General features: G+C 43.5%; 1 protein-coding gene across 1 annotated transcript in view; it reads left to right on the forward strand.

Annotated features, from left to right (window-relative positions):
* Positions 1-22,948, forward strand: part of LOC137308901 (immunoglobulin superfamily member 1-like) — a 35,016-nt gene extending 12,068 nt beyond the window's left edge. The window contains exons 2-10 of the mRNA XM_067977337.1: positions 382-411; positions 3,835-4,134; positions 5,838-6,143; positions 6,510-6,800; positions 11,606-11,896; positions 14,781-14,801; positions 15,153-15,248; positions 16,212-16,249; positions 20,431-22,948. Coding sequence (XP_067833438.1) covers positions 382-411; positions 3,835-4,134; positions 5,838-6,143; positions 6,510-6,800; positions 11,606-11,896; positions 14,781-14,801; positions 15,153-15,248; positions 16,212-16,249; positions 20,431-20,460 — 1,403 coding nt within the window. The 3' untranslated portion in view covers positions 20,461-22,948. The remainder of the gene's footprint in view (positions 1-381; positions 412-3,834; positions 4,135-5,837; positions 6,144-6,509; positions 6,801-11,605; positions 11,897-14,780; positions 14,802-15,152; positions 15,249-16,211; positions 16,250-20,430) is intronic.
* The last annotated feature ends 3 nt before the right edge of the window (positions 22,949-22,951 follow it).

Consider the following 22,951-nt stretch of genomic DNA (forward strand, 5'->3'; position numbering starts at 1 on the left):
GGAGAACGCCCCTGCTTTTACTTCGAAAAGATTTTCTACATCCACCCGAGAGGGCAGACGGGGCCTCAGTTTAACAGAGGGTACCTACGACAGTGCAGCACTCACCACAGCACTGCACTGGAGTGTTAGTTTGGATTACAGACTCAAGTTACAATTCGAACCTACAATCTACTAAATCAGAAGAGAGAGTTTTGCCCAGTGAGCCACAGTTCACACATTGTGTAACTTGAAACCACAACCTCTGTCTCAGAGGTGAAAGTTTTACCAACGCACAAAGGCTGCCACTTTAAATGTCTCTGATATATTAAAGTTCCATATTTAAATATATATTTGCTTAAACACTGATTTGTGAGTTTCTCTTTTTTCACCAATTCATTACAGGGCTTTTCCTGGAAAACAAGAGTGCTCAATGTAAGTCCCTAAAATTATTACTGTGTTCAGTGTAAGTCTCTAAAATTAATACTGTGCTCAATGTAAGTCTCAAAAAATATTACTGTGTTCAGTGTAAGTCTCTAAAATTATTACTGTGCTCAATGTAAGCCTCTAAAATTATTATTGTGTTCAATGTAAGTCCCTAAATTTATTACTGTGTTCAATGTAAGTCTCTAAAACTATTACTGTGTTCAATGTAAGTCTCTAAAAATATTACTTTGCTCAATCTAAATCTCTAAAATTATTACTGTGTTCAATGTAAGTCTCTAAAATTACTACTGTATTCAATGTAAATGTCTAAAATTGTTACTGTGCTCAATGTAAGTCTCTAACATTATTGCTGTGTTCAATGTAAGTCTCTAAAATTATTACTGTGCTCAATGTAAATCTGTAACATTATTACTGTGTTCAATGTAAGTCTCTAAAATTATTGCTGTGTTCAATGTAAGTCTCTAAAATTATTACTGTGTTCAATGTAAGTCTCTAAAATTATTACTGTGTTCAATGTAAGTCTCTAAAATTATTACTGTGCTCAATGTAAATCTCTAAATTTATTACTTTGTTCAATTAAGTCTCTATCATAATTAGTGTGCTCAGTGTAAGTCTCTATCATAATTACTGTACTCAATGTAAGTCTCGATCATAATTACTGTGCTCAATGTAAGTCTCCAATATTATTACTGTGATCAGTGCAAGTCTCTATCATTATTACTGTGTTAATGTAAGTCTCTATCATTATTACTATGCTCAATGTAAGTCTCTATCATTATTATTGTGCTCAATGTAAGTCTCTATCATTATTACTCTGTTAATGTACGTCTCTATCATTATTATTGTGCTCAATGTAGGTCTCTATCATTATTACTGTGATCAGTGTAAGTCTCTATCATTATTACTGTGATCAATGTAAGTCTCTATCATTATTACTGTGCTCAATGTAAGTCTCTATCATTATTACTATGCTCAGTTTAAGTCTCTATCATTATTACCATGCTCAATGTAAGTCTCTATCATTATTACTGTGATCAGTGTAAGTCTCTATCATTATTACTGTGATCAATGTAAGTCTCTATCATTATTACTGTGCTCAATGTAAGTCTCTATCATTATTACTATGCTCAATGTAAGCCTCTATCATTATTACTGTGCTCAATGTAAGTCTCTATCATTATTAATGTGATCAGTGTAAGTCTCTATCATTATTACTGTGCTCAATATAAGTCTCTATCATTATTACTATGCTCAATGCAAGTCTCTATTATTATTACTGTGCTCAATGTAAGTATCTATCATTATTACCGTGCTCAATGTAAGTCTCTATCATTATTACTGTGCTCAATGTAAGTCTCTATCATTATTACTGTTCACAATGTAATTCTCTATCGTTATTACTATGCTCAATGTAAGTCCCTATCATTATTACTGTGCTCAACGTAAGTCTCTATCGTTATTACTCTGCTCATTGTAAGTCCCTATCATTATTACTGTGCTCAATGTAAGTCTCTATCGTTATTACTCTGCTCAATGTAAGTCCCTATCATTATTACTGTGCTTAATGTAAGTATCTATCATTATTACTGTGATCAGTGTAAGTCTCTAACATTATCACTGTCAGTAATATTTCTAAGTATAATAATAATCAAGTGATTTCAGTAGAATTTCCTTGATGGCTTACTTGGTAATTACACCAGTTAGTGAGAAAACTCATCAGGCACATCACAACAACAACTTGCAATCATAAAGAGCCTTTAACGTTGTAAGACGTACTTGAATGGAGATGAAAATCAAGGTGTGCTGTATACCAGGAGACTAATTCAATATCGCCCGCCCAATGTTAAAGCCACTTCCGATGATCGATAACATGACTAGACATAGACGGGGGCGCGGGCAGGACATGCCAAGATTGAAAACGTAACCCTTGCACAAACGAAGTGAGAAAATTGGAATGGGGACGGGAGACTGAACGTAAAATGGAATTCCGTTGAATGCACCTTCACTGACGTCTATGATTTCACAGATTCCCTCCTGCATGTGTTCACCAAGTGGGAAAAAAATAATTATTCAAATCTTTGAAATTATGAGCTTTCCTTATTTGTTAAAGTCCACCAGGCAGCATAATGTACATACCAACTGAGTGGGATTGCTGGTCACTTGTAACATATGACGGATTATATATTGAGCTGTGGTCCTTGGTATGTGACTATCTGCACGCTAAGCATATTCTCCATTAAATGGGTATCTGACCAGTAAGATCTCTTTTCCCGCTGGGCGGGTTAGGTTATATTTTATTGTCTTAATTTCTCGATGGATTACCGCCTTAGCTCCATAAGCCTTGTCACCCTTACCTAACAAAATATATCGATCTCAGTCTTGAAAACTCCAAATATCTTCAGCATCTGCAAAGTTTTTTTTTTTGGGGGGGGGGGGGGGAAGAGTTCCAACCTTCTTTTACCTTGTGTAAAAAACTGCTCTTTGATTTTGCTCTTAAATTGCCTGGTTCCAATTATCTCCTTAATCTTTATTACCTCGTTGCCTCCTTTCACATCTGCAAACGTCTCCTCAAAATATGTGAATCGTTATGTTTCCTTTTGCTTTCTGTATTGTCTCAATGACTTTCTTCTGAGTGCACACTGTGTTATTTTTTTATTCATTCATGGGATGTGGGCGTCGCTGGCGAGGCCGGCATTTATTGCCCATCCCAAATTGCCCTTAAGAAGGTGGTGGTGAGCCGCCTTCTTGAACCGCTGCAGTCCGCGTGGTGAAGGTTCTCCCACAGTGCTGTTTGGTAGGGAGTTCCAGGATTTTGACCAAGCGACGATGAAGGAACGGCCGATATATTTCCAAGTTGCGATGGTGTGTGACTTGGAGGGGAACGTGCAGGTGGTGTTGTTCCCATGTGCCTGCTGCCCTTGTCCTTCTAGGTGGTAGAGGTCGCGGGTTTGGGAGGTGCTGTCGAAGAAGCCTTGGCGAGTTGCTGCAGTGCATCCTGTGGATGGTACAGACTGCAGCCACGGTGCGCCGCTGGTGAAGGGAGTGAATGTTTAGGGTGGTGGATGGGGTGCCAATCAAGCGGGCTGCTTTGTCCTGGATGGTGTCGAGCTTCTTGAGTGTTGTTGGAGCTGCACTCATCCAGGCAAGTGGAGAGTATTCCATCACACTCCTGACTTGTGCCTTGTAGATGGTGGAAAGGCTTTGGGGAGTCAGGAGGTGAGTCACTCGCCACAAAATACCCAGCCTCTGACCTGCTCTTGTAGCGACAGTATTTGTGTGGCTGGTCCAGTTAAGTTTCTGGTCAATGACGACCACCAGGATGTAAATGAGCTTGAAATGTCATGATAATACAGACCCTATTAGATTGTATCTTGTTCTAATATTTGGTTATTATTATTATTTTTATTACAGATATTGACCAGCCGGATATCATTTTAGATCCATATTCTGGTGAATTTATTATAGGCGACACTGTGAACATAACATGTATGGCTCCCATCAGTTATCCAGGAAGTACGTTTTTGCTACATAAAGTTGGTAATGCACGACCGATCCAACGTCAAAAAGCGCCCGATGGATACTATCTGGCTGTTTTCTCGTTTGTCAGAATCCAGCACAGTGACGAAGGCATCTACGCATGTCAATACCTGTCAGAAGATGAATCTCCCTTTAACTCGTCTTTGAGTGACACTGTAACAATCACTGTGAAAGGTAAATCCTTTTCTAAATCGTAGATTATATTATCCCGATTTAGTTGATAAAGTTTGGTCATTGTAAAAGGTGGTATATTATTTAACGAATGTAAAATGAATTTTTGAAACAGCACGTTTGAGAACCTTGGACAAGATAAGGACATAGGAATTGCTACACGAGAAAGACCAAATTCCATCTAGTTCGTCTTCTCCCATCCTGGTAGTGGCAGGGTACAATTACAAGTTGAGTAGAATGGGCCCATACTCTCTGGAGTTTAGAAGAATGAGAGGTGATCTCATTGAAACATATACGATTCTGAGGGGGCTTCACAGGGTAGATGCTGAGAGGCTGTTTGCCCCTGGCTGGAATATCTAGGACTTCAGGGCATAGTCTCAGGATAAGGAGTTGGACATTTAAGACTGAGATAAGATGGAATTTCTTCACTCAGAGGGTGGTAAATCTTTGGAATTCCATACCAGAGGGCTGTGGGTGCTGAGTCTATTCAAGTCTGAGATCAATAGATTTTTGGACATTAGGGGAATCAAGGAATATGGGGATTGGGCAGGAATGTGGAGTTGAGATCGAAGATCAGCCATGACAAGAACATAAGAACATAAGAAATAGGAGCAGGAGTAGGCCAATCGGCCCCTCGAGCCTGCTCCGCCATTCAATAAGATCATGACTGATCTGATCCTAACCTCAAATCTAAATTCATGTCCAATTTCCTGCCCGCTCCCCGTCACCCCTAATTCCCTTTCCTTCTTGGAAACTGTCTATTTCTGTTTTAAATTTATTTAATGATGTAGCTTCCACAGCTTCCTGGGGCAGAAAATTCCACAGACCTACTGCCCTCTGAGTGAAGAAGTTTCTCCTCATCTCAGTTTTGAAAGAGCAGCCCCTTATTCTAAGATTGTGCCCCCTAGTTCTAGTTTCACCCATCCTTGGGAACATCCTTACCGCATCCACCCGATCAAGCCCCTTCGCAATCTTACATGTTTCAATAAGATCACCTCTCATTCTTCTGAACTCCAATGAGTAGAGTCCCAATCTGATTGAATGGCGGAGTGGACTCGAGAGGCCGAATGGCCTACTCCTGCCCCGATTTCTTGTGTTCTTATGTTATTGTAGTGGAGTCCTTGACTAATCATAGCAATCAATCTCTATCAATTAGTCTACCACAGATCCATTGGTGGAGACCTTCGAGAACCATCCGTCCAAAGTCACTTGTTCCTCTCAAACATGCTGCACTCACCACATGTCCTCTCTCAAATTAGACTTCTGCTGTATCCCAAAATGTTATTTTCTGGAACAAACCTATCTAACTTGCATTTCAATGAATCAATGCTAATTGCTTGCACTTTCTCCCCGTGGAGCCTGTTGCAATGATTGGCCACTCGCTCACTGACATAGTGTTTCTGAATTTAACCCCAATCAATCATCTGGTGCTACTGTTCAGGACAAAACGACACAGCTTGTTATAGTTCACATTATCCTTTCGGATCCTAGTATAAATTATCAACCTTCTTTCTAGTGAGAAATGGTCCTTTTATAGAATTATTTCTCATAATCCCATCCTCAGATCGAATTTCACCTCGTTATTCTTCTGTATTACAATTTACGAGAGGAGCTGATCAGGTTAACGGTGTGTTCCGATTGTGCTAAGCATAGTGTTAGCTCGTGTCAAATTGCACTTTTTCTGATTTTGTTTTAACTTGTTCAAGCTCTGCAGAAGCCGACCACCAATCTCCTCCCAGCTTCTGGCATCGCCGCACCAGGCGCCAATGTCAGCATAACCTGCGTAGATCCTACAAAGCGACCAGGCGTTCAATTTTCCTTATACCGGAACAGAAACACAAAATCAATTGGAGAACAAGCCACCGACCGGGGAAGACACGTCGCCACCTTTCACCTGGTAAATGTGCAGTCCGATGATGAAGGTAACTATCGGTGTAGATATCGGATGGAAGTCACAAGCGGAAATTGGAGCGAATCCCCACCAAGTGATCCCGTTAAAGTAACTGTGATTGGTGAGTCAGTCCCAGCAACATCTGCTAATTAATGTAGCTGAAATTGCGTTTTTACAGCTGAGGTGGTGATTTGAATGCAATTGTAACAATAAATTTAGGACTTTTTCTTGCTAATAATGGCATCGGCTAACCCTTTTCTCTAAAATTCCTCTCCCTGTTATGTTAATGGGGATATTAATGCTTTTTTTTCTTGTTTTAATGAGTTGGTGCTTCTTCTAAAATAGCTGAGAGAGTTTTCAGGCCAACTGATTAAGCAGCAGCTAACTTTTACCGTCATTGCATCCTTTTCCCACACTCGGCAGGTGCTTTGAAGCATTTTTCCGCCCCCCCACGAGTACAATGTTAACTGCCTTATTGCACTTTCAGAGCGTGTTCCGAAGCCGACGATAACCTTCGACCCGGTTTCCGGCAGGGCACTACAAGGAGGAGTTATCATCGCCAAGTGTAATGTTCACACTGATCGTCGTACGAACGCTTATCTGTTCAGAGGTCGCAATATGATTTCCAATGTTACCTCGGAGTCAACGTCAACTGTATTCTTCACCATCACCAATGTCAGTACCAAAAACGAGGGAACTTACCGGTGTGTCTACGATATATTACAATCCAGGCGAATAAGATCAGAGCATAGTGATGCCATACGATTAACCGTACTCAGTGAGTTGAAATTACTTTTTTTTTTTCATTCGTTCATGGGATATGGGCGTCGCTGGCGAGGCCGGCATTTATTGCCCATCCCTGATTGCCCCTTGAGAAGGTGGTGGTGAGCCGCCTTCTTGAACCGCTGCAGTCCGTGTGGTGAAGGTTCTCCCACAGTGCCGTTAGTTCCAGGATTTTGACCCAGCGAGGATGAAGGAACGGCCGATATATTTCCAAGTCGGGATGGTGTGTGACTCGGAGGGGAACGTGCAGGTGGTGTTGTCCCCATGTGCCTGCTGCTCTTGTCCTTCTAGGCGGGAGAGGTCGCTGGTTTGGGAGGTGCTGTCGAAGAAGCCTTGGCGAGTTGCTGCAGTGCATCCTGTGGATGGTCCACACTGCAGCCACAGTGTGCCGGTGGTGAAGGGAGTGAATGTTTAGGGTGGTGGATGGGGTGCCAATCAAGCGGGCTGCTTTGTCTTGGATGGTGTCGAGCTTCTTGAGTGTTGTTGGAGCTGCACTCATCCAGGCAAGTGGAGAGTATTCCATCACACTCCTGACTTGTGCCTTGTAGATGGTGGAAAGGCTTTGGGGAGTCAGGAGGTGAGTCACTCACCGTAGAATACCCAGACTCTGACCTGCTCTTGTGGCCACAGTGTTTATATGGCTGGTCCAGTTAAGTTTCTGGTCAATGGTGACCCCCAGGATGTTGATGGTGGGGGATTCGGCGATGGTAATGCCGTTGAATGTCAAGGGGAGGTGGTTAGACTCTCTTCGCAGATCACCTGCACTACAATAGACGCACTGCATCAATGTGTTTCTATTAGTTCTGTTTTGTGTTGAATTATGAAACAAATTTGCCAGTAATTTAGAGCATCCCATGGTCCACCATAGTACTTTACATCGAATTACATAGAATGTAGTTACATAGAATGCACAGCAAGGAAACGGGCCAATCAGACCAACTGGTTAATGCAGGTGTTTATGATCCACACGTGCCTCCTCCCACCATCTAACCCTTCGGTTCCTTTCTCCATCACGTGTTTACATAGCTTCCTCTTAAATCCATCTCTGTTAGTCCCCTCAGCCGCTGGTGTAATAAGATGTACATTCCAACCACTCTCTGGTTCAAGGAAGTTTCACTGAATTCTCCATTTGGTGCAGAAATTTGAACTGTGACAATTATGATTACGATCAGTGCGCTATGTTTTGTAATTCATTCTTGGGGTGTGGGCGTCGCTGGCGATGCCGGCATTTATTGCCCATCCCTAATTGCCCCTTGAGAAGGTGGTGGTGAGCCGCCTTCTTGAACCGCTGCAGTCCGTGTGGTGACGGTTCTCCCACAGTGCCGTTAGGAAGGGAGTTCCAGGATTTTGACCCAGCGACGATGAATGAACGGCGATATATTTCCAAGTTGGAATAGTATGTGACTTGTAGGGGGATGTCTGTTCTTCAAGTAATGGTGACGTGGGTGGGGCAGTCTATGTACCTGCTGCAATTCCTTGCTAGGGCAATTCACATGGCAGATGCGAATGAAATGGCAATGGTGTGGGATTGGAGTCTGGGTAAGGCCGCAGACTTCCTTTCCGGTGGAACTTTACCTCAATGGTGGTAATGGGACAAGTAAAGAAACAAAAGATGTGTCTAGAGGAGCTGCAAATGGCAACATCAGATCCATTACCAGCATTTGAAAAAAAACTTAATGCTAAAGGGTTCAAGGGATATGGGGAAAAAGCTGGAACAGGGTACTGAGTTAGACGATCAACCATGATCATTTTGAATGGCGGGGCAGGCACCAAGGGCCGAATGGCCTACTCTTGCTCCTGTTTTCTATGTTTCTGTGTTAATCAGAGAGATTCATTGTCACTTTTATCTGATGCCTGGTTTTTGGTTCCAGCGATTATCTTAAGCAACGATTTACAGTTAAAATATCAAACGGGACAAATGTCTTGTAAAAAAATAATTGTTCTTGGGATGTGGGTGACACTGTCAAATTAAAATTACTCTCCCGTCAATAATTGTCCTGAGTGCATTAAGAGCCAACTACAGAGTGCGGGGCTTGAGTACAATTGGGAGGGAACCAGTTGGATTTTTACAGCAACAGCGATAGGTTTCATAGCCATAGAACCATAGAAACAAAGAAAATAGGAGAAAGAGAAGGCCATTCGGCCCTTCGGGCCTGCTCCACCATTCAAAATGATCATGGCTGATCGTCTAACTCAGTCCCGTGTTCCCGCCTTTTCCCCATGTCCCTTGATCCCTTTAGCATTAAGAAATATATCTATCTCCTTCTTGAATACATCTAATGACTTGGCCTCCACTGCCTTCTGTGGTAGAGAATTCCACAGGTTCACCAACCTCATTTCCTGGTTCTTGGTTCTAATTTTTTGAGGCGCATTCAGATGAAAGGAGATGGGATTATCTCTCAGCGTCTGAATCCGCGTTATTTTTCAGTAGAGTTGCAGGTAGAAATTGGTTTTGGGCCCAAAACGTGCGACATCCTGCAGGTGTGCGCCAGAAGCTGGAGGCCTGGGACCTTACTTTAGTCGAATCCACTGGAAGGCAAGTTAATCAAAAATCCCACCAAAATCTGAGTGGAGAAGCTTTGCCGACTGCTCAGCACGAGCCAATATTGTTAAACAGTCCTTAGCCAGACTTTAGGCCCCTCAGGAATATATGCAAGGCTTTTAACGCCTGTTTAAGGCCAATCTGGGGTCGGACATATCTCATGCATCCTAGAGGCGCAGAGCCAAGCCCTGCCAAATTGATCTTTCATCTCTTCGTTTTCCAGCCAGAAAACTGGCGGTTCAAGGACCAGTTTCTGCTCCATTGGGGGCAATTAGGGATGGGCAATAAATGCCCGCCTCGCCAGTGACACCCACATCCCATGAACGAATATTAAAAAAAACACCGCGGGCGGGGACGCGAAACCGGCATTAACACATCTCCCACCAGCTTGTACGACCCTCCCGATTGAAGTCAACGCAATTGAATATCGGACGCAATATAACAGGCGGCAGATGCGTTACCGCCTGTTTTGCAACCCCGCATCGCCAATGTATCTGCTCTTATGGAAAGAGGAATATAAATTAGGAGGACATAAGATAGACAAGTAGATTATTGACGAGTTATTATTTGATCAAACAGGATTGGGGCATGTAACCAAATATGCAAACAATCAGCATTGAATCGAAATCTGCCTCATATACAGCTTTAATATATAGTTGTGTTTCATAGTAGGTACAGCACAGAAGTAGGCCATTCAGCCCATCGAGCCTGCGACAAAAAGAGCTATCCAATTTGCCCCACTAGCCTGCTCCATCCCCATTGCCTGCTTCTTTTCCTTTTCAAGTATTTCTCCAATTCCCTTTTGAAAGTTATTATTGAATCTGCTCCCACCGCCCTTTCAGGCGGTAAATCCCAGATCGGAACAGCTCACTGTGTTAAAACATTCTCCTCATCTCCCCCTCTGGTTCTTTTCCCAATTACCTTATATCGTTTTCCATTGGTTACTGACTCTGCTGCCAGTGGAAACAATTCGTCCACATGTAGCCTATCAAAAGCTCTCTTCATTTTGAACACCTCTATTACATCTCCCGTTAACCTTCTCTGCTCGATCCCAGTCTCTCCACAGAACTGAAGTCCCTCATCCCTGATTCCAATCGAGTAAATGCGCTGCCTGAGAATTGGATAAATACTTGAAGGGAAAAATGTACAAGGTTATGGTGAGAGAACAGAGGGATGGGACTCATTGGAGAGCTCTTTCAAAGAGCTGGCACGGGCACATAGGGCCGAATGGTCTCCTTCTGTGCTGTAACATACTATGAAATTATGATAATATTAATATCCTCTGCACGCTCTCCAAGGCCTTCACTTCCCTCCTATAGCGTGGTGCCCAAAATTGGAAGCAATACTCCAGTTGAGGCCTAACCAGTGGTTTCAAAAGATTTAGCATGACTTCCTTGCTTTTGCAATCTATGCCTCTATTTATAACGCCAGTATCTCGTATGTTTTTTTGACCACTTCCTCAACCTGTCCTGCCACCTTCAGCGATTTTTGTACATGCACCCCCAGGTCTCTCTGTTCCTGCATCCCCTTTCAAATTGTACCATTTAGTTTATATTGCCTCTCCTCGTTCTTCCTTTCAAAATGCATCACTTCACACTGCCCTGTATTAAATTGCATCTGCCGTGTGTCTGCCCATTTCACCAGTTTATCTATGTACTCCTGAATTCTGCTGCTATCCTCCTCGCTGTTTACTTTCTTAACACGATCTAATGTGGTCACCACATTACAGGAAGGACCTAATTGCTCTGGAGAGAGTGCAGAGATCATTTACAAGAATGTTGCCAGGGCTTGAAAATTGCAGCTACGAGGAAAGATTGGATAGGCTGGGGTTGTTTTCTTTGGAGCAGAGGAGGCTGAGGGGGGACTTGATTGAGGTGTACAAAATTATGAGGGGCCCAGATAGAGTAGACAAGAAGTATCTGTTTCCCCGAGCGGAGAGTTCAAGAACTAGAGGACATAGATTTAAGCTGATTGGCGGAAGGATTAGAGGGGACATGAGGAATATCTTTTTTACCCAGAGGGTGGTGGGTGTATGGAATTCGCTGCCCGAATTGGTGGTAGAGGCAGGGACCCTCAACTCTTTTAAAACGTACCTGGACCTGCACCGAAAGTGCTGTAAGCTGCAGGGCTACGGACCGGGTGCTGGAAGGTGGGATTAGAATGGGCACCTGGTTGTTCTTGGAGCCGGGGCGGACACGATGGGCCGAATGGCCCCCTTCTGTGGTTAATTGAATTAATTGATACTGTTTTTGCACTAGACATCAAGGCACCTTTAATCACGCTTCGCCCATCTTCGGCCAAAGTTATTAAAGGCGGCAATCTCAGCATGACCTGCGCAACTGCCACGAAACATCGATGTTTCTTCTACATGAATAGCGATGAACAATATAAGCACACCCACCTGGCAGAAGAAAGAAGCAACGTCACGGTCGCCATAACAAACGTAGGCGTGTGCGACGAAGGGAACTACACATGTCTGTGCCTCATGGAAGTGGATGGGACACTGGTGTACTCCGCCCGAAGTAACCTACTGCAAGTGACTGTGATTGGTGAGTTAATTTCATGGAATGCATAGCACAGGAAGAGGCCATTCTGCCCAACTGATCTATGTTATCTATGTTCCATATGAGCCTCCTCCCACCCTAGTCCATCTCACCCTATCAGCATCACCTTCTATCCCTTTCTCCCTCATGTGTTTATCCAGCTTTCCCTTAAAGGCATCGACACTATTCGCCCCAACTACTGCTTGTGGGAGCGAGTTCCACATTCTCACCACTCTCTGGTTAAAGATCTTTCTCCTGAATTCCCTACTGGATGTGTTAATGACTATCTTCTATTTATGGGCCATAGTTCTGGTCTCCCCCCACAAGTGGAAACATCTTCTCTACGTCTAACCTATCAAACCCTTTCATAATCTTAAAGACCTCGATCAGGTCACCCCTCGGTCTTCTCTTTTCCAGAGAGAAAAGAGCCCCAGCCTGTTCAGCCCTTCCCGATAGTTATAACCTCTCAGTTTTGGTATTATCCGAGCAAATCAAACCACTTCATAATCGTAAAGACCTCTATGAGTTCACCCCTCAACCTTCTCCTTTCTAGAGAACAGAGCTTCAATCTGTTCAGTCCTTCCTGAGAGTTATAATCACTCAGTTCTGGTAGCATATTTCGAAAACTTTTTTTTAACCATCTCCAGTGCCTCTATATCATTTGTGGTGATAGTTGCGATTCTTAATCTGAAATTAGACATTTCAAAATATTTACAGGGTTTGGAGTGGAGCTCATACATGATGATAAAGGATTGGTATGAGTCAAGCTCAAGTTAAGGCTCAGAGAAGGTTGATTCCTGGGATGAGGGGGTTATTTTATGAGGAAAGGTTGGACAAGTTGGGCCTGTATACACTGGAGTTTAGAAGAATGAGAGGTGATCTTATTGAAACATATCAGATCCTGAGGTGGGACGAGAAGGGGTAGATGGTGAGAGGATGTTTCCCCTTGTGGGAGAGACGAGAACTCGGGGGCCGCCGTTTAAAAATAAGGGGTCTCCCATTTAAGATGGAGATGAGGGGAATTTTTTTCTCTCAGAAAGTAGTGAGTCTGTGGAACTCCCTTCCCCAGAGAGCGGTGGAGGCAGGGTCATTGAATATTTTTAAGGCTGAGTTAGAGAGAGTCCTGATTAACAAGGGGAGTCAAAGGTCATAGTAGGTAGATGGGAAAGTAGGGTTGAGGTCACAATCAGATCAGCCATGATCTTATCAAATGGCAGAGCAGGCTCGAGGGGCCGAATGGCCTACTGCTCTTAATTCGTATGTTCGTGTGTTCCTATATAAGCTATAAGTGTTTTTTGCATGAAGCCTACTTTCACGTGATGACACACTGGAATTGGGCTGCCAGTAACATTTAGTATACTATTTAGTTTGCTCAGTTTGGGCTCCGCCAGGACCACTCGGCTCCAGACCTCATTGCAGCCTTGGTCCAAACATGGACAAAAGAGCTGAATTCCAGAGGTGAGGTGAGAGTGACTGCCCTTGACATCAAGGCAGCACTTGACCGAGTGTGGCACCAAGGAGCCCGAGTAAAATTGAAGTCAATGGGAATCGGGGGAAAACTCTCCAGTGGCTGGAGTCATACCTAGCACAAAGGAAGATGGTAGTGGTTGTTGGAGGCCAATCATCTCAGCCCCAGGACATTGCTGCAGGAGTTCCTCAGGGCAGTGTCCTGGGCCGAACCATCTTTAGCTGCTTCATCAATGACCTTCCCTCCATTATAAGGTCAGGAATGGAGATGTTCGCTGATGATTGCACAATGTTCAGTTCCAATCGCAACCCCTCAGATAATGAAGCAGTCCGAGCCCGCATGCAGCAGACCTGGACAACATCCAGGCTTGGGCTGATAATTGGCAAGTAACATTCGCGCCAGACAAGTGCCAGGCAATGACCATCTTCAACAAGAGAGAGTCAATGGCATTACCATCGCCAAAAAGCCCACAATCAACATCCTGGGGGTCACCATTGACCAGAAACGTAACTGGACCAGCCATATAAATACTGTGGCTACAAGAGCAGGTCAGAGGCTTGGTATTCTGTGGTGAGTGACTCACCTCCTGACTCCCCAAAGCCTTTCCACGATCTACAAGGCACAAGTCAGGAGTGTGATGGAATACTCTCCACTTGCCTGGATGAGTGCAACTCCAACAACACTCAAGAAGCTCGACACCATCTAGGACCAAGCAGCCCGCTTGATTGGCACCCCATCCACCACCCTAAACATTCACTCCCTTCACCGCCGGCGCACAGTGGCTGCAGTGTGGACCATCCACAGGATGCACTGCAGCAACTCGCCAAGGCTTCTTCGACAGCACCTCCCAAACCCGCGACCTCTCCCACCTAGAAGGACAAGGGCAGCAGGCACATGGAACAACACCACCTGCACGTTCCCCTCCAAGTCACACACCATCGCGACTTGGAAATATATCGGCCGTTCCTTCATCGTCACCGGGTCAAAATCCTGGAACTCCCTTCCTAACAGCACTGTGGGAGAACCTTCACCACACGGACTGCAGCGGTTCAAGAAGGCGGCTCACCACCACCTTCTCAAGGGGCAATTAGGGATGGGCAATAAATGCCGGCCTCGCCAGCGACGCCCACATCCCATGAACGAATAAAAAACGTGATGTGCTAGTGACCCTGTGTAAGTGCAAATAAGAGTGAACTCATCCCAGGATGGTAGTATTTAGATTATCAACACCTTCAGTTGTTCTTAGCATCTTGAAGTATCTGATTGTCATTTTCCACCTAACGCATTTAAGTCCAAAATTGGAGCCCTTGGATTCTGGGCAAAGCAAGAAAAATAATTGTCCGATGTGTGTGTGTGTCTGTTTGTGTGCGTTTGTTTGTTTGGAATAAGATAATTTACAATATTCTCACTATTTTGTTGCAGATCATCGAGAAGCCGGTGCCAGTAAGTACATTGTGGAGTTTTTAAGGGATATCCTAGCTCTGTTTGTTATATAAAAACATCATATTTACATAAATTACAGAGAATCGACAGCGCAGAAACAGGCCATGCGGCCCAACTGGTCTATGCCGGTGTTAATGCTCCACACAAGCCTTCTCCCACTTTACTTCATCTCACCTTCCCAGCATAACCTTACATTCCTTTCTGGCTCGTGTGTTTATCTAACTCCCTCCCCTCGCATTAAATCCCCTTAAAATGTAGTGCGTAATAATAAATCTTCAACTACATATACAAATATATCCGGAAGTTGATTCTTATCGTTATTCTAAATAATTTGTCATTTTTTTTTTCCAGGTTGCAGTCTTACCGTGACAATAAGCTGGATTTGTGCAGCGTTCATAATCCTTATCCTGGTTAGTGCGGTCCTGGGCGTCTACCTCTCGAAAAAGAGTAAGTGATAATAACTTCAATGCTCGCTTAAATACACTATGTTCACGCTCTTCCCTTGGAGAATATTGTGAAGTAGTCGAATGATTCACAGGCTGATTAACAGTTTGACAGGGTGGCAAAGCTGTTGCTTTTGTATCTTCCCTTGCAAAATAGCACTAAGTAGCAGAAAGATCCACAGGCTAATGAACAGTCAGACAAGAACGCTCCTTCCATAGCCCCGTAACAGTCTTTACGGTTGTTCATTCCGACAGGGTCGGGAGGGTTTATGGTGAGGTGGGGGCACCCGCACCCACCGGACGGGAGTATCCCACTGGATGTCAAACCCAGATTTCAAAACTGGAGCCAGCCCTACAACTTCTGACCAGAATGTGGGAATTCTACCACCGAGCCAACAGGCTCGAACCATAACGTTTTATGGTTAAAGCACGTGATGAAACAATTGCATCGAGTTGCATCGAAACTACAGCACACAAACAGGCCATTCGGCCCAACCGTTCAATGCTGGCGTTTACTTTCCACAGGAGGCTCCTCCCTCCATGCTTCATCTCACCCTATCAGCATATCCTTCTATTCCTTTCTCCCTCATGTGTTTATCCAGCTTCCCCTAAGACCCATCTATGCTATTTGCATCTATGCAATCATTCAACAAAATTAGAAAAAGAACCGGAGGGTAGATGAGAATAATTATTTTTGCAGAGCGAGTGGTTATGATTTGCCTGAAAGGGTGATTGAAGCAGATGTAATAGTAATTTTGAAAAAGGCATGAGATATGTACTTGAACAGGGAAAAATACAGAGCTCTCGAAACTAGTTGGAGAACACTATTTAATATAAAAGCCTCAACTTTTAACCAGTCATGAGTGGAACGTGTTTATCTGTGGTTGATTTGTTTTTTTTACATTTAGTATGTGAGGGTTAATAATAAATCAATAAATAATTATATACATACGCTGTTTTGTTTCAGAATCTGCTACGTACCAACCGTCCAGTCCATGCCTAACAGTAAGTAACTAACAGTGATGTTGGAAGTATGAACTAGAGCAATTAATATTCCCTGACAAGTTTACGTTTAAGAAGCCTAATTAACTATAGACGAACGACTTTTAGTTCCATCGTAAACATTTGTAAAAAGGGAGACAGAGCAAGTCCAGGGAACTTTGCCCAGTTAACTTAATGGTAGGAAAGATAATGGGTTCTTTACTCAAAGATGTAATAGGAAGACATCTAGAGAATGAAACTATAATAAAGAATATCTAGGATTGCAACTGGATCTTTATAAATTGGGCCAGTGGGCCGATGAATGGCAGATGGAGTTTAATTTAGATAAATGTGAGGTGATGCATTTTGGTAGATCGAATCGGGCCAGGACCTACTCCGTTAATGGTAGGGCGTTGGGGAGAGTTATAGAACAAAGAGATCTAGGAGTACAGGTTCATAGCTCCTTGAAAGTGGAGTCACAGGTGGATAGGGTGGTGAAGAAGGCATACGGCATGCTTGGTTTCATTGGTCAGAACATTGAATACAGGAGTTGGGATGTCTTGTTGAAGTTGTACAAAACATTAGTAAGGCCACACTTGGAATACTGTGTACAGTTCTGGTCACCCTATTATAGAAAGGATATTATTAAACTAGAAAGAGTGCAGAAAAGATTTACTAGGATGCTACCGGGACTTGATGGTTTGACTTATAGGGAGAGGTTCGATAGACTGGGACTTTTTTCCCGAGAGAGCAGGAGGTTAAGGGGTGATCTTATAGAAGTCTATAAAATAATGAGGGGCATAGATAAGGTAGATAGTCAAAATATTTTCCCAAAGGTAGGGGAGTCTATAACGAGGGGACATAGATTTAAGGTGAGAGGGGAGGGATACAAAAGGGTCCAGAGGGGCAATTTTTTCACTCAAAGGGTGGTGAGTGTCTGGAACGAGCTGCCAGAGGCAGTAGTAGAGGCGGGTACAATTTTGTCTTTCAAAAAGCATTTGGACAGTTACATGGGTAAGATGGGTATAGAGGGATATGGGCCAAATGCAGGCAATTGGGACTAGCTTAGTGTTATAAACTGGGCGACATGGACATGTTGGGCCGAAGGGCCTGTTTCCATGTTGTAAACTTCTATGATTCTATGATTCTAATAGACAGCACGGATTTCAGAAGGGAAAGTCATGCTTGAGTAAGCTTATTGATTTTTTTGCAGAAGAAGTAAAAGACAGAGTAGACAAGGGTAATGTAGTAGATGTAATATATTTGGATTTTCGAAAGGCCTACGATAAGATACCGCATTGTAGACTCATGACTAAGGTCAGAGCATGTGAAATCGGGGTTCAGGTAGCAGAGTGGCAACAAAATAGAAAACAGAGAGTAGGAGTTAAGGGTAGTTACTCAGACTGGAAAAAAGTTGGGAATTGGTGTTCCACAGGGATCGGTGCTGGGGCCACCGTTGTTCACCATTTACATTAACGATTTGGAATTGGGAATCGGACGTACAATTGCAAAATTTGTGGACAACACCAAATTGTGTGGTGTAGTTAATACCAAGGAAGGATGCGTCAAAATTCAAGAGGACATTAATGAACTTACCAAATGGAGGTGTAATTGGCAAATGAGTTTCAATGAAAGAAATGTGAGGTGGTATATTTTGGTAGGAAGAATAAGGAGGCCACATACTGCTTGGATAAAAGTCCAAACGGGATAGAGGAGCAAAGGATCTAGGGGTACAGAAATACAAATGACTAAAAGTAGCATTGTATGTTAATAGGGCCATAAAAAGGCAAATCATTTCTAGCGGGTTAGAATTGAAAAGCAAATAAAGTAATATTAAACTTGTATAGGACCTTGGTTAGACAACACTTGGAGCACTGTGCACAGTTCTGGTCTCCATATTATGGACAGGATGGAGAGGCATTGGAGAAGGTGCAAAAAAGGATTCACAAGGATGATACCAGAACTGAGAGGAACGGCTGAACAGGCTGGAGCTCTTTTTCCCTAGAAAAGAGAAGGCTGAGCGGTGACCCGATAGACAATGATAGGTTTCGTTAGGGTAGATGTATAGAAAATATTTCTACTTGGGAGTGAGTCTAAAAATTGAGGTAATAAATCTCAAATGGTTGCTAATAAATCCAATGGAGAATTGAGGAGAAACCTCTTTACCCAAAGAGAGTAAGAATGTGGAATGTGGAGTAGTTGAGACGAATAGTGTAGATGGATTTAAGGGCAAGCTGGATAAACACATGAGGGAGAAAGGAATAGAAGGATAGGGTGATAGGGTGAGATGAAATAGGGAGGGAGGAGGTTCCTGTGGAGCATAAACACCGGCACGGACCCGTTGGGCCGAATGGCCTGTTTGTCGATGTAACTCGATGTAATTTGAACTTATGCAGGAAAAGATTTTGGTTTATAAATTTGTATCAGGCGGTAGTGCAAAACGGAATAGTGAGCAGTTTTGGAAGAGAACAGGACCCGATAGTTCTTTATGTGGTCCAGCCCGATCTGGCGATGAATGGCTAAACCAGTTGTCCACCATAAACGTTCAAGTCTGTGTCCCTTGGACTTAAGAGAGCGGAGATGGGGGCCGTACCAGGGGCAATGGCCAGGGTGAGAGAGAGTAATGGTTTCAATGGGGACAAGGGCATCAAAGTTGGAGCTGAGGGTGTGATTGAGCAGATCGGTAGCTGCAGAAATGTCTTGATGAATGGAAGGCCAAAGGCCAGACAGTCGGGAATTTGAAAGTGCTGTTTTAAGTGACTTGGCGGGGGAAGAGTTTTCTCCAGGGGTGGGCACGGAAGGAAGTGGGGTTGGGAGGGGGGTGGGGGATGTGGGTGGAGAGGGATACAAGGAAGTGATCAGTATCCGTGATTGACAGGATGGGAGTACAGAGGCCTATTGAGATGGCAAGGTCAAGGGGGCGGCCGTGAATATGGGGAGGGGAGTTCATATGGAGGGAGAGATTAAGGGAGGATGGGAGGGCAGTGAACTCAGAGGAGAGAGAGCATGATGACTTACTACCAGCTGCTTTATTTAGGGTATGTCCTCTGGTTTCTCTAAAGCTGAAAACCAGTGGGTATATCCACCGGGGTTGTCTATTATGGTTTTATTTTCTTGATCACTCAATGTATGTTTTTGTTCTCAATTCACTTCAACCTGTTCTACCAATCGGCATTATAGACGCATACCACGGGTTCTGTTGCACATGCGTGAAGTGAGCTGCAGTTAAATCGTCACTGAGACAACCTGTTGAGTATTTTTTCTAAGTATTCTCCAGTGGCATTTGAAAAACGATTTGCTAGGGTCAGGTCCCTCTGCTTGAACTGTGAAAACAGGGTAGCCCAAAACGGGCGGGACTGCACCGACCACTCGTTGCACTGACCTCAATGGGACTGAATATTAGGCGCTGCGTATAATGGGCGGTCATACCACCCGTTTTGCGCTCTCGCTCAAGACGAATTTAGAATCATGGAATCGTAGATCATAGTATCATGGAGTGCCATAGAAGAAGGCCATTCGGTCCATCGTGCCTGTGCCGGCTCTCTGAAAGCGCTACCAATCAGTCGCACTCCCTTCTTCTTTCCCCATATTTATCCAATTCCCTTTTGAAAGTTATTATTGCATCTGCTCCCACCGCCCTTTCAGGCAGCGAATTCCAGATCAGAACAACTCGCTGCGTAAAAAAAACATTCTCCTCATCTCCACCTCTGGCTCTTTTGCCTTTTGTTCCACGTTCTCTGGTTACTGAAAACCCCTTTTCTGTCGTTGAAAACAGTTTCTCCCTATCTGCTCTATCAAAGCCCCCTCATAATTTTGATCACCTCTATTAAATCTCCCCTTTAACCTTCTCTGCTCCAAGGAGAACAATCCAAGCTTCTCCAGTCTCTCCACGTGACTGAGCTCCATCTGATTTCCCATTTTGGCAAACCTCCTCTGCAGCCTCGCCAAGACCCCGACATCCTTTTTTGAAGTGTGGTGCCCAGAATTGGACACAATATTCTAGCTGAGGTCTGACCATTGATTTAACGATTTCGTTATAGCTACTGCACAGAGAAAATTCTCCCTGAGTTTTGCAGATTCAGGGTAAAAGTATACGCATTCATGATTTGTTTGAAAACTATTTGTGCAAATATATTCGATGCTGGTGAATAGCTTGCTATTCTTTTTTTCAATTAACCACAAAGCTCTGTTTTGTTATATCTTAGGAATTGGAAAATGCACCATTTCCCCAATGACTTTGAACTTCAAATGACCAGCTCAACATTTTGAAATCAGCATCCAAATTATAGCTGTACAAATAATTCTTCAGAATTTGCATGCACCCGTACTACAACATTACAGTGGATCAATAAACAACTGCAATAATACGAAATATCAACCAGGACAAGTAACAAAATACTTTACTGAACACAACCCTTGGAGAACAACTCCGTTCATCATATTGACAACCTATACGTGTCGACTGCGACCATAACCAAATTAAGCAGTGTTTTTGCACATCCTATAAGTAGGAACGCCTGAACAGCTTTTCTAATGTCAACACCAGACAATGAATGTGACCTCAAGAACGTGCTCCGGAACATCTCGATGTCTGTGTTTTTGCCAGACGCTACAAGCGGATTGGTGCAGGGTAAGAAAAATGTCAGCACCCAGAGCAAAAGTGGTAAAAACGCCCAAAGTCCTGTTTTGACTTTCTATCGTGAGATCGCAATGGTGCTTTGCTGAATCTTTACACAGATTTGGCTTCCTGAAAAGTGTTTTCCACAGTCTTTTCGGTACCGCCTGAGCTGGTGTCATATCAATTAAGGACTAATGTGGTTGTATGTTTAACGCCAGTCTGGTTCGACGGCTGCAAAGCTCTTCAGTATTTAGTACGAACTGGAAATGAATTAACTCATCCTACTGAAACCACGGGATCATCACTATTTTCCGCCTCAATGAAAATGGTTCTACTTTTCCCAATGGCCGAACTGGTTTAAGATTTAGCAAGGTCCCTGTTTCTGTACTATATCTGGACGGAGATATCTAGGATCAGCCAGTGCTACATTAGGGGCTCAGCAATTGTCCATATTGCCCTTCGAATACAATTATAGAATCATAGAAAGCTTACAGCACGGGAGGAGGCCATTCGGCCCATCCAGTCCGTGCCTGCTCTATGCAAGAGCAATCCAGCAAGTCCCACGTCCCCGCCCTATACTCGTAGCCCTGCAATTTTTTTCCATTCAAATCCTTATCCCGTTCCCTTTTGAAGGCCATGATTGAATCTGCCTCCACCACCCCCACGGGCAGTGCATTCCAGATCCTAACCACTCATTGTGTAAAAAAGTTTCTCCTCATGTCGCCTTTGGTTCTTTTGCAAATCACCTTAAATTTATGTCCTCTGCTCCTTGACTCTTCCGCCAATGGGAACAGTTTCTATCTAGTCTGTCTACACCCTTCATGATTTTGAATACCTCTATCAAATCTCTTTTCAACCTTCTATGTTCCAAGGAGATCAACCCCAGCTTCTGCAGTCTATCCACATAACTGAAGTCCCTCATCCCTGGAATCATTCTAGTAAATCTCCTCTGCACCCTCTCTAAGGCCTTCACATCTTTCCTAAAGTGCGGTGCCCAGAACTGGACCCAATACTCCAGTTGTGGCCGAACCAGTGTTTTATAAAGGTTCATCATGACTTCCTTGCTTTTGTACTCTGTGCCTCTATTTATAAAGCCCAGGATCCCGTTTGCTTTTTTAACCACTTTCTCAACCTGCCCTGTCATTTTCAACAATTTGTGCACATCTCCCCCCACATCTCTCTGTTCCTGTGCCCATTTTAGAATTGTGCCCACTAGTTTATATTGCCTCTCCTCGTTTTTCCTACCGAAATGCATCACTTCGCATTTTTCTGCGTTAAATTTCATCTGCCATGTGTCCGCCCATTCCACCAGCCTGTCAATATCCTCTTGAAGTCTATCACTATCCTCCTCACCGTTTAATTCCAAGTTTTGTGGCATCTGCAAATTTGGAAATGATGCCCTGTACACCCAAGTGCAAGTCATTAATATATATCAAACTAAGAGGACTAAGGAGAAGACATCTACCCAGGATTATTTGTTAACATCTGGAATGCAGTTGTTAGGATTTAGAATGCGCTGCTTGAAAAGGTGGTTGAAGCAGATTCAATTGTAACTTTCAAAAGGAAATTGAATAAATACTTGAAGGGGGTAAAAATTGCTATGGGAAAAAGAATCGGGGGAGAATGGGACTAATTGGATAGCTCCATCAAAGAGCTAGCACGGACACAATGAGCCGAATGGCCTCGTTCTGTGCTGATTGATTTGATGACTCCATGATTCCTGCTCCTGATGCCTGCTGGAAATGCAAATTAAAATCTCACCGATAGGGGGAGATTTCCCACTTTGCCATTGGATCGTTACAAATGGCCGAGGCAGGGCGCAGAAAGGAAAGTTTGACGTGGAGATCCAAATGTACTTTCCAGTTCCAGTCTGATCTTCTTCTCAATAATTTCAATAGAAAGAAAAGCAGGGATGTATGTTACCCATGTCCGATACTCTCCGTCAGATTTACTGTCTAACTTTCTGCCCAGGCGATATTTAACTTCCAGGACATGAATAGAAAATATACCCTATAATCTCGTGGTATGCATGCATTCTGTCATACTCCTCATTTTGCTATTTTTTCAATGTTATATCTGATATTAAAAATGTTAATAGAACCATGCTT

The sequence above is a fragment of the Heptranchias perlo genome, unplaced genomic scaffold (genome assembly GCF_035084215.1).
Source record: "Heptranchias perlo isolate sHepPer1 unplaced genomic scaffold, sHepPer1.hap1 HAP1_SCAFFOLD_143, whole genome shotgun sequence".
Lineage (NCBI taxonomy): Eukaryota > Metazoa > Chordata > Chondrichthyes > Hexanchiformes > Hexanchidae > Heptranchias > Heptranchias perlo.